This window comes from Neoarius graeffei, chromosome 10, assembly GCF_027579695.1.
Source record: "Neoarius graeffei isolate fNeoGra1 chromosome 10, fNeoGra1.pri, whole genome shotgun sequence".
Classification (NCBI taxonomy): domain Eukaryota; kingdom Metazoa; phylum Chordata; class Actinopteri; order Siluriformes; family Ariidae; genus Neoarius; species Neoarius graeffei.
The window spans coordinates 60,268,650-60,281,028 of record NC_083578.1 but is presented as its reverse complement, the minus strand read 5'-3'; the positions used below and the strand labels follow the sequence as shown (position 1 = coordinate 60,281,028).

Here is a 12,379-nt window from a genome sequence, read left to right as displayed (position 1 = left end):
GGCATGATGGAAGTCTTGCTGAAAATAAACACTTTCTTTGCTGCCGTTCCTCAATGTTGGCTGTGGTAAACTACTGGCAGTACATGTCCAAAATGGTGGCCGCGTTTGTCGTGACGTCACGTGAAAAGGGTCCATAGAATGTTGTCATCACACTACAGAGTTTAACATAACTACAGGATGCTTAACCACTTACTGTACAAAGATGAGCAAATTCTTAAACATTTATTAAAGGGCTCATCATAGAAATAGTCACAGAATATATCATTAATATTTTTCAAGCTTTCTTTCTACATGGAATCGGTCATACAAAACGAGGAATTCACAAAACAGTATTACCTTTCTTGGTGAAAAAGTCCTTGGCGTATTTTCCTGCAATTATGAGTTTGCGTGGGACCATCCCCAGTAGCTCAATGATCAAAGCAATGTGGTCTGTCATTTGGCACAGCACCAAAAAAATTGGGGTGGTTGTGAAGTTTGGTGGTGGTGGTGGTGGGAGGGAGGGTGTGTGGGGAAGACAAACCCAAAAAAAAAAAAACACACACACAGATCAAACATGATTAATGGTCATTTATCCACTCTGGGAGAATAGTCCGGCTGTTAAGCAAAAAACCTTGAAGTTGTTCACTTTGTGATAGGAGCATGAAATTTGGCACACTAGCTCAAGTTGATATATATAATAATTTTAGATATGGGGGCATTTCAAATTCGGCTTCTAAACCCTGGAATATGCATGCGCAAAATCAACTCAACATGAAAACAAAGCTAAACGAATTCTCTTTTGTTTCAAGGTTCGACCCCCCAATATTTTGAGATCACATGATCATATGAATCCATATTAACAGCTAAAACTTTGAACTGCAAAAATGCTCTTCTGGCAGCCTTTTTATTTACTTAATACTGTATCCCTATGTCATGTGACTAATCACGTGATGTATCTTTGAGAACAAGAAATTCTCTATTTGTGAGGTAGACGGTCATTCAATCAATGTGTCATTTATTGTAAGCAATCTTCTAAAAATATCTTGAAAACAAAAAATTTGTTTAGCCTCGTTTTCATGTGGGGTCGATTTTGCACACGCGTATTCCAGGCTTTAGAAGCTGAATTTGAAATTACTCCTTCTCTAGAATTTTATATATCAACTTGAGCTAGTCTGCGGGCGGCACGGTGGTGTAGTGGTTAGCGCTGTCGCCTCACAGCAAGAAGGTCCTGGGTTCGAGCCCCGGGGCCGGCGAGGGCCTTTCTGTGCGGAGTTTGCATGTTCTCCCCGTGTCCGCGTGGGTTTCCTCCGGGTGCTCCGGTTTCCCCCACAGTCCAAAGACATGCAGGTTAGGTTAACTGGTGACTCTAAACTGACCGTAGGTGTGAATGTGAGTGTGAATGGTTGTCTGTGTCTATGTGTCAGCCCTGTGATGACCTGGCGACTTGTCCAGGGTGTACCCCGCCTTTCGCCCGTAGTCAGCTGGGATAGGCTCCAGCTTGCCTGCGACCCTGTAGAAGGATAAAGCGGCTAGAGATAATGAGATGAAATGAACTTGAGCTAGTCTGCCAAATTTCATGCTTCGATCACAAAGTGAACAATTTCTCACTTTAACAACCTGACTAGAAGGGTGGCGCAGAGAGGAAGCATGTTGCTCAAATCTGACCACACAGAGACAATAGTCAGCAGTATGACTGGCTGCATTATTCCATTTTATACTTCTAGTTTTTGTGATGGCTGTTAACGCAAGGCCAAAATGTCCACATTCCTTTATTAAAATAATTTTTTTTTTAAAAAAAGCATACGCTAGCCACTAATCCTAGCCATCAACTAAAAAAGGAACTTGTATCCTGAAGTAGCTGAACAATTTAGGAATCCAGACACTTCATCCTTTTAACTGTGATGTCTCAGAAATGCTAATTTGTATTTGCACATGGAAAATGCACTGTCAAACGAAGCTGCAAAAACAAAACACTCTCGCACTTCCCCTTGAGGCCCAGGGTGGAATTCTTACCATCATTACTCGCATACCTCTCCTGCTGAAGTATTCCTGTGAGACTTTCCCACACAGAGCATAGTGTCGGGGAATTCTACCCAACAGTTCAATGATCAGAGCAAGGTGGTCTGGAGGAAAATCAATAGTAGGACAGGAGAAAGAGAGACAGAGAATGACAGTAGCAAGGACAAAAGCAAGATGAGCAGTCACAGGCATGATCCTAAAAGTGTTTACAGCAGTATAAGGGTTACCAGGCAGTCATAGGCCCTGTCCACACGGCAACGGATTCAGGTGAATCTGATAAAATTGTTTATCGTTTCGGCCTGGCGTCCACACGGCACCGGCGTTTTGGGTGCCCCAAAATGAAATATTTTGAGAACGGGTTCCAGAGTGAAAAAATCTGGCAACGGAGCCGTTGCGAAGTCGTCTGGATGAGTAGAACGGATTTGTTTACGATGACGTCACAACCACATGTGCTTCACGCCGGGTAGAAGTGTAACGAACTCGATGCGAGTTGTCAACAAATCCTATAACTTGGTTCATGAAATGCGCTTACAAAATATTTTCACTGTGAATATTTATTGTGTAATGGTGCAAAGTGAGAGAGAGAGAGAGAGAGAGAGAGAGAGAGAGAGAGAATAGCCCTTAGGGCAAAGTCAATCCCACCAGCAAAAATAGGAAAAAAAAAAAGGAGCGATCTCACCTCTTCAGATGTTGGTTTAAGTCCGACAATACATTCCTCAGAAAGGGCATAGAAGAATAAAGTAATCCATCAACGCGTAGCATTCAATTTATTCCGGACCATTAAAGAATTCTGGAGGATATCAGAATGTTGGCGTACCGGCTTCCATCTACCCCCATTCATTCCTCTTTCCGCGTCTCCATTCAAAAACCGAGCACGTGATTTAAAGGGACTATATCCATAGGATAGGGAGTGAGAAATAGAGGTCTGCGCGGGTCGGATTTTTCAGTCCCGCTCCCGCCCGCATTGTGCAGTCCCACTCCCGCCCGCAAAGAATTATGATTTTCAGTCCCGCTCCCGCCTGCCATATTTTGTCCCGCTCCCTCTGATTAACATTGTAGACTAACGCAAGCAGTAAATCACTTCACTCATGGTTGTCTTGCTAGCTGGGTGTGAACTGAGAGTCATTAGAGTGATCAAAGGATTTCCCATTAGGGTGATCAATGGCAAGTTTAAGATGCCATTCCTCACTCAATCTGGCAATCTGACTCTCTCTGCAAATTTAGGCATCTTAAAATGATTTTATTAATGCCAAATAAAATATCCAGCACAAATTATATATGATATACATAAATTAATAATTTATAAATTTTATTTCAAACACATTTTTAGTTAGCGGGACTGCAGCTTATCACCGCTCCCGCCCGCGCCGCATATGTGCACTCCTGCTCCCGCGCGCATATGTGCACTTCCAGTCCCGCCCGCGCCCGCAATGAGCTTTCAAAATTTGTCCCGCGCCGCACTGCTTTGCGGCGGGTCCCGCGAGACTCCCGCGGGAGTGCAGGGCTCTAGTGAGAAAGTGTGTGCGTGTGACAGTGACAGTCACTGTGCGCATGCGCAGTTATGCACATGCGTCTACTTCTATTGTTCTGGGGTCTCCGATGGGACCGTCTTACAGCGCACGTAGAGGTGTGGCATGTGTATTGCATCGTTTTCAACAAGCGTTGCGTTGCCATATGAACCTGATATTTTACTGATCCGTTGCCCATGTGGACGCGATATTTAAAAAAAAAAAAATCTCGTTGTGGTGTGGATGTAGCCATAGTCATGATGGCTCACATTTAGCACGTTGCATGCGCATCAAGACAAAAAAGTTATTGTAGATGGAAAAAGTGAATGCTGTCTAAAATTCAACATAGATCAGGGACAGGCGATACCAGAACACGTCAGAGCACTGAATCTGGTTCAAATCAGATAGTGACAGCAGGGCAAAAACTGCACCATCCAATGTTTTGGACCTTGATAACATTTTCTCCATTTTGTGTTGTTTTTGGAGGGGTTTGGGGGCATGGTCACTTTGTTGGGTATTAAGAATGTGCTGCGTCAATCGTCAACATATTTGAACTAGAATAGTTCATTCACAGATTAATTATTTCAGAATAACCTCAAATCAAGAGGCAGAAGTTGTTTATATTTTATCAAGTGAATCACCACAAGCCTTCGTACAGCAGATGAAATGGATACCTGGGATTGTTCTAGTATAAATGCTGTAAGATTCCATGCAAGACAGGTGAGAAAAATGGCGAGCTAAACACAATGTAACATTTAGCACATGCACAAAACATCCAGGTAAATTTCCAATAGAATTTCTGATCTTCAAGAAACTTATTCCCAAGTTTATATTTGTATGTCTAACTGATGACATATTCTATTAGAGATGAAAGTGGAGCAAAGAAAAAAAATCCTGAACCTTTGAAAGTCAAACTGGGGGGGGGGGGGGGGGGGGGGGGGGGGGCAACATCCCCCGAAAAATTTTTAATAAACATAACACACAAAACCCTGCATTCTAGTATTTATTTTCACTAAAACAAGTTATAACTTTTAAGCCTTTTTCTTTCATGTGCATTAATGATTAACATGTCAAAAATATCAAATTTAATTCCCCTAGTTAATGAGTAATTTTCAGGAGTGCATTTAGAAAACGCGGTGATTTTCCTGCTACACACTTCATTACTTTAAAAAAAAAAAAAAAAAAAAAACAGTTGAAGGTAAACTCAGCAAAATCCCAAAACAGTACTGTTGAAAAGTAAAGGTCTGTTAGAGTTTCTAAAGCTTTCAGGTTTCAATGTTGGGGACATTGAGCCTCGTTTATCAATCTTTCAGTAGAGTTGTGCGTTTGCAGAAGCTAAAGTGAACTAAACATTTCCAATTCATATTTATGCGAGTTGAAGCCAATTGTTTACATTAGTTCGTATTGTCTGTAAATTTAAACACACCAACGAATACCAAATTTCTCATGTAAATCAGGGGCGTAGGGTGTGTGTGTGTCAGTCACACACTGACTGGCAGCCTGAGTGCATTATGTAACAAAAAGAAAATTACCATTGCTAGTTTTAGGTAGCTTAGAAACCGGCTCTTCCATTATTGCCGTTTCTTCCACGTTTTCTTGATGTTGTGTTCTAGAAACGGCACTAAAACTTAGCTTCGAAGCCACAAAATGCAACTTTGATGGAAAAAATTTGCTTGCCTCTCTTCACATCGAAAGAAGGAGGAAAGGTTTGCTTGTTTTGACACGGCCAATTATTAACACAAGAGGAAATACTTGTAATTCGCAACTAAAAAGACTGCAGCTACACTGGCAGCTTGAACATGCTTTCTAGTGCGATTGTGTTGCGCTTGCGCAGAATGGTGTCAGTCCTGCGAGCCTTAGCTCGTGCACCTGAAGGCGCGCCTTGGGCACGCGCACCGTTAACAAAGAACACCTGTCTAAATCAATGAACTATGTTTGGGCTATTTAAGGACTGCGCCCATGCAAGGACAATGCGAAGTATTATGCCGCATCTAGGAACGCTAAAAATCCGAAAAATAAATTTCTCCATTCGGGAAACCGAAGTTTTTCAAGAGTTTTGTCAAATATCCGATTTCCGAGTAAATCCGGAAGACTTTCATCTATATTCTATGATCATGGATTCACCATTTGTGGGTAAAAAAGGACAAGTACTTTTGCTAGTGCCACATTACATTTAAACTGCAGTAGCATTTGTGAAGGAACAAAAGCATCTTTTTTTTTTTTTTTGTGTGTGTGTGTGTGTGTGTGTGTGTGTGTGTGTGTGTGTGTGTGTGTCTGTCGCTGGATACATGCAGAAAGAGCAGGATATGGAATAAGCAGCACAAAAGCACCTGGCTATATGAAGGATGGGGGGGAGACCCATAAATCTGAGTCTTTTTAAAAACATCCCTGAAGATTTACAGGACTTGGAAATAAGGCTCGAGTCAGATCATCATCTTTACACTAACAGGATGCAGATGTTAAGAGTCAGCAGTTATGCAACTGAAATGTAGGCGGATGAGAGAAAAAGGAGAGAATCAAGTGAGAAATGAAAGACAAGTAGAAAAGGTGGAGAATTTGTTCAGATTTACTTGTAGCTCTGTTAGAAGGGAAAGAGACGCAGGGATACAGACAGTAATGTTATCTTTTGTAATGATAAGTCTCAGCGTTGTGCCGGAAACAAAACGAGCAAAGTACTCGATACCTGCGGTCTGGATTGCAGATACAGAGTACGTGATGTGATGACAATTTATTTGTCAAGCGTATTCTAATGCATACTGCGTAGCACAAGATACCATTAAGCAAGATGTTAATTATTCTTAATCTTCATTCATTAATCAATCAGTAACATTAGGAGAGGTGGAACTGAATTGAAAAGCTTACAGTAGATATATTTGCAGCCCAATTTTAACGAGTCTATACTTAGCTCTTAGCTGAAAGTAGCCATCCATAGAATCAGTGTGACTGCACTTCTTACTACGTTAACGACATCTGCACACAGGTCTAGGCATAATGCGTCATTTGGAAAAGGAAGTCAAAGGCAAACAAAGTAGAGACAGGAAGAAACTGCTTTACCCTCATCTCTGGAGTAATCTTCACCAGAGTGGGGTTCAAACAAGTAGTCCCCAGTGGCCAGCTCAAATGCCTGCAATAAGTGGAATGAGATACAGAGGAAGAGAGATTCTATTTTGATAAAGAAATATCAGGAAATGGTCAGAAAACTACTGTAACTTTATTTCCATGCCAACAATCAAACAATCATTGCAAAAAAAGATTTAGTAGGGGTTAAGTCAAAATTTTTACAAACTTACTAATGCCTATTGTGACATTATGGCACAAGACAGAGCATTAACTTTAATTAAAAACGTAAAGTTATCTGCAGTGTTAAAACTACAGACTTGTTCAGTGCTTGATACAAGTATTGCATTGTACATCTCTCACCATACAAGCTGTGCTCCATATATCAGCTGGTGTACTGTAACCTGCACCAATCAGCACCTCCAGGGAGCGATACTGCCTTGTCTGAATGTCCTCAGTGAAGTGTTTGTGCTGCAGGAAAACAGCCTTTTCATTCATGGGTTAAAGCATAACCATATGGTAACCGTGCACTTAATATCATGTACAAAAAAAAAAAAAGCCGATAACTAATCCAACAACTAAAGTGTTTCCTACAGATCTAAAATATCCTATTGCAATAAATGTACTGGGTTACTCTTTCCCTCTTGATGTTAATTGCAGTTTAGCACAAAATTAAACCTGATGTTAAAATTATTAGATTTACTAATTTCTATGCAAGTCTGGGTTACTTCACCTCGCAGTTAGTTTTTATTTCTACATTTGCTTCCTGAGCAAAAACTTTTTATAATCATCTCATCTCTCATCTCATTATCTCTAGCCGCTTTATCCTGTTCTACAGGGTCGCAGGCAAGCTGGAGCCTATCCCAGCTGACTACGGGCGAAAGGCGGGGTACACCCTGGACAAGTCGCCAGGTCATCACAGGGCTGACACATAGACACAGACAACCATTCACACTCGCATTCACACCTACGGTCAATTTAGAGTCACCAGTTAACCTAACCTGCATGTCTTTGGACTGTGGGGGAAACCGGAGCACCCGGAGGAAACCCACGCGGACACGGGGAGAACATGCAAACTCCGCACAGAAAGGCCCTCATCGGCCACGGGGCTTGAACCCGGACCTTCTTGCTGTGAGGCGACAGTGCTAACCACTACACCACCGTGCCGCCCACAAATAACAATAATCCTTTTAAATTGGTCCTTTAACTACAAAAAGTAGAGGTTTTTGCCATTTATATTACATTTACATTAAATAGAAGAGACAACAGCTGATTACATCTTTTCAAATTACTGCTCATGTAACGTCAGGGGCAGCGTAACATGCTGAAAAAAGCACTATTCCTACTTCCGTATGCAGGAGCTCACTGATACCCACGACTGACTAGTGTCAGTGTACCTGACAGGGTAGAGAGTCTGTGTCACCCAGGAAGGTTTTCAGGCATTTAACCTTGACCCAGTTTGGATCAATTCCAAAAATCAGTTTTATCTGCTGGTTAGAATCATAATTCTCGATGAATCCTAAACGGTCAACCACTTGTTCCAGAGATATCACACGAACAGACAGACACACACAGGGACAACCTAAAAACGTGTCTCCAGCACCTACTGGCAGAGGCATAAAAACAAATCAAACAAGCTCAACTGTGAGCTACTGCTCACTTACGTATCCCCCCCCGCGCTTGCTTCGATCAGAATGCAAGCAATCGGAGGAATAGGACACTTATTATGAACGTTGACTTCAACAAATAATCAACCCTGAAACAAGTAAAGAGCAGTGTTCTCCCCAGGGATTTCAAACAGCATCCTGGTAAACTGTCATTTTGAAATGGCGTCAAATTCACTGTATAATCCATTATAAAATTAACACCGATAGCATCATATTCAGACAATATAGCATCATATTTATACCATGATGCTATCAGGAACTGGGGAGAATTTGTTGTCTCTCATTGTCTGAATACTTGCATACGAGCACAAACCATTCACAAATCTCTTTTTTTTTTTTAAATCTTTTCAACCATTTGTTGATTAACATGTCATTTACATAGAAACACAGGGGAATAAAATGTTCATCTGAATCCACTGGTTCCAATGACAGAAATAATCATTTACACAAATATCATCACATCCAAGAGAAAACCTTGTCCATATTAATCTGCTAGTCCAAAAAAAAAAAAAATTAAAAAGGCAAGAAAAAAAAATGTTGAAGATTTTGTAAATCCACACCGTGTGTTTCGTAAATACATTAAGTCGGTAAACAGGAAGTTGATGTGTGACAGACCTGAAAACGGTATGCATGGTATAGAACCCCAAGCTGAAGTTTGGTACCAAGTAGCTATGATTTGTGGTTACTGAGAAAAAGGGCATTTTGGACAGACGGAAATACGGACAGCGGTAAATCAGTATACACACACACCCCTTCAGAGCAGGGCTATAAAAATAAATAAATAAATAAATAAATAAATAACTTTAAAAATGGATATTGGACGTTGCCAATCCAGAAAAGGTCAATGGAAAGATGAAGTCTCTTACCACCCAGCATGCATTGCCCAAGTCAGCAATCTTGACCTTGATCTTGTCTGAATTTAGAGGTTCCAAGGGATTGACCAGAAGGCTTCCTGGTGCCAGCTTGGCTGCAAGAGGATGAGAGAGAGAATTATCATCAAAAAAAGGGATATAAAGAAAAATTTATTCACAAGTTTGTGACTAGATTAAAACAAAAACAGGAAGAAGCAGGGATTAATTATTGTACACATAATTATTGTGTAGCTAGCTGACCATTTTGTGGTGTGGACTGCTTGTCTCTGGCAGGCACTGGCCTTCCTTGCAATTTGTTGTCTTCTCCCTCCTCCCTCACGTCTCCATTACTCTGATCAGGTTCAGGAGAATACAACCCGTTACAGTACTCATAAGGGCTCTGGGACATGTCCCTTGAAGGTCCTGCATTAGCATTGTGCTGGTCCTCCTGCTTCAGCAGCATTTGTTTCTTGACTTCATCTAGTTCTTCCTCGGGTTGGGCTCGGCTGCCAGGCACATGGCCGTTACAGTTGAGCTCATCCGAGGTCAGACGCTCTCTGGGGTTACCTGGGTCTAAAGGAGAGAGGAAGATAAATCCAGTCCAAAAGTATAAAAAGCTCAGCCCATGCTGAGCACATTCTAATCCAAAACATCTAAACTGAATGAATATTTTCAAAATATAAACTTTTTTTTTTCAACCAAATGATGCATTGTGAAATGGAAACCAAGCACTAACATTTAATACTTAAATGTTCATCTAGGCATCCATCCATTATCTCTAGCCGCTTACCCCTGTACACAGTCGCAGGCAAGCTGGAGCCTATCCCAGCTGACTACGGGCGAAAGGCGGGGTACACCCTGGACAAGTCGCCAGGTCATCACAGGGCTGACACATAGACACAGACAACCATTCACACTCACATTCACACCTACGGTCAATTTAGAGTCACCAGTTAACTTAACCTGCATGTCTTTGGACTGTGGGGGAAACCGGAGCACCCGGAGGAAACCCACGCGGACACGGGGAGAACATGCAAACTCCGCACAGAAAGGCCCTCGCCGGCCACAGGGCTCGAACCCGGACCTTCTTGCTGTGAGGCGACAGCGCTAAACACTACACTACCGTGCCGCCCTCATCCAAGCATTCATTTCCAAAATGTCAAATTATTAAGTGGGGGGGAAAAAAAAAAGTTTTATGGGAAGATATGCATTTTTTTGGTCTCTGATTTTTTTTTAAGCTAGCTGGTATGCCAACAGTTAGTGGTGAAAGGAGTTTTTTTTTTTTTTTTTTTTTAAACAGGCTATAGAACAGACATTAATTTGGAGCAAAACGTCCACAGATCTCATAAGGGAGAACCTCACACATCAAAAGAAATCAAATGTGATCATTTTGTTCAGACCTATAGCACTAATCACGATGTACATTTAATGTTACTCATACAAAATTATGTGTATGTGCTAAAATATTTAACAGAATAAGATAATTTTACATTAGAATGCAAAGTTTTATCACCATCAAATGTGAAAATAGTAATTTCCTTAACAGAAGTAAGGAATAATCCTGAATAATTAGGTTTTTAACGTAAAAATGTGTGCAACATCGCATTTACATGTACTGAAGAAACTTTTTTTCTTTCCATTTATATTTTCAAAATGCAACCATGTTAGTTTGAATATAATTATATGCTAATGTTAAAGTTGAACTTTCAGCATTTTTGAGGGAGCAAGAAAAAATATAACGGCCTGGTTTGAGTTGTGTGATCGAAGTACTCATCGAAGTACTCAAAAGAGAACTGAAGGCAAATTTATTAGCATCAAAATTCTATTTCTCTCATTTTATTAAATATAGGAATGCATTTTTGATAGCTATTCTCTCACTGCTATAGCAAGTTATGAGTGTTTGAAATATGCTGTATATCAGTCCATATGTCAAAGCAATGGCTGTAAACGAGATTCGTTGAGACCTGTGCGAGACGTCGTAGGACGGAAGTAAAACTACTACTTCTTTTGGCTGCTCCCGATTAGGGGTCGCCACAGCGGATCCTTCATCTCCATTGCTCCCTGTCCTCCGCATCCTTCTCTACCACACCTGCCACTTTCATGTCCTCCATCACCACATCCATGTATCTCCTCTTTGGCCTTCCTCGTTTTCGTTTGCCTGGCAGCTCCATCCTCAACATTCTCCTTCCAACATGCTCTGCATCTCTTCTCAGGATGTGCCCATACCATCTCAGTCTCATCTCTCTTAGCTTAATTCCCAAGCTCTCCACATGTGCTGTCCCTCTGATGTGCTCGTTTCTTATCCTGTCCAACCTCCCATCGCAAACCTTAACATCCTCAACTCCGCCGCTGCCAACTTTGCCTCCTGTCTCTTTGTTAAGGGTCCGGTCTCCAATCCGTACATCACAGCTGGTCTCACTACTGTCTTATACATCTTACTTTTCACTTTTGCTGGGACTTTCCTATCACAAATGACTCCCGAAATCCTTCTCCAACTGCTCCACCCTGCCTGCACTCTCTTCCTCACCTCACTATCGCAGCCCCCATTTTCCTGCACAGTTGACCCCAGGTACTTTCTTTACGTCTACTCCTTGCATCTTCACTACACTCTCATCCCCATTCTCACTGATGCGCATGTATTCTGTTTTGCTCCTGCTCACCTTCATTCCTCTTCGTTCCAATGCATACCTCCATCTTTCCAAACCCAACTCAACCCCCGTTCTACTTTCACCACATATCACAATATCATCCGCAAACATCATGTTCCACGGTAACTCCTGCCGCACTTCGTCCGCAAGCTATCCATCACTATGGCAAGCAAAAAAAGGACTCAAAGCAGATCCTTGATGGAGTCCCACCTTCACCTTGAACCATTCAGTCGTTCCAACTGCACACCTCACTGCTGTTTCACTGTTCTCATACATGTCTTGCACCACTCGAATATACTTCTCATTCACTCCACTCTCTCATACAATACCATAACTCATCTCTCGGCACTCTATCGTATGCCTTCTCCAGGTCTACAAACACACAATGTAGCTTTCTCTGGCCTTCTCTGTAGCTTCTCATTAACATTCTTAAAGCAAAAATTGCATCCGACGTGCTCTTCCTCGGCATAAACCCGTACTGCTGTTCACAGATTGCTACCTCTCCTCAATCTCGCCTCCAATACCCTTTCCCATAGCTTCATGGTGTGGCTCATCAATTTTATCCCTCTGTAATTACTGCAGCTCTGTACATCTCCCTTATTCTTGTATATTGGGACTAGCACACTCTCCATTCATTCGGCATTTTCTCA

At 41.7% G+C, this 12,379-nt stretch overlaps 1 protein-coding gene across 1 annotated transcript in view; it reads right to left on the bottom strand.

The window, feature by feature from the left end:
• srpk1a (SRSF protein kinase 1a) overlaps positions 1-12,379 on the bottom strand; it is a 40,028-nt gene that overhangs the window by 4,171 nt on the left and 23,478 nt on the right. The window contains exons 11-15 of the mRNA XM_060931997.1: positions 9,343-9,654; positions 9,097-9,197; positions 6,927-7,034; positions 6,561-6,630; positions 337-429 (exon numbers count right to left, since the gene is read on the bottom strand). Coding sequence (XP_060787980.1) covers positions 337-429; positions 6,561-6,630; positions 6,927-7,034; positions 9,097-9,197; positions 9,343-9,654 — 684 coding nt within the window. The remainder of the gene's footprint in view (positions 1-336; positions 430-6,560; positions 6,631-6,926; positions 7,035-9,096; positions 9,198-9,342; positions 9,655-12,379) is intronic.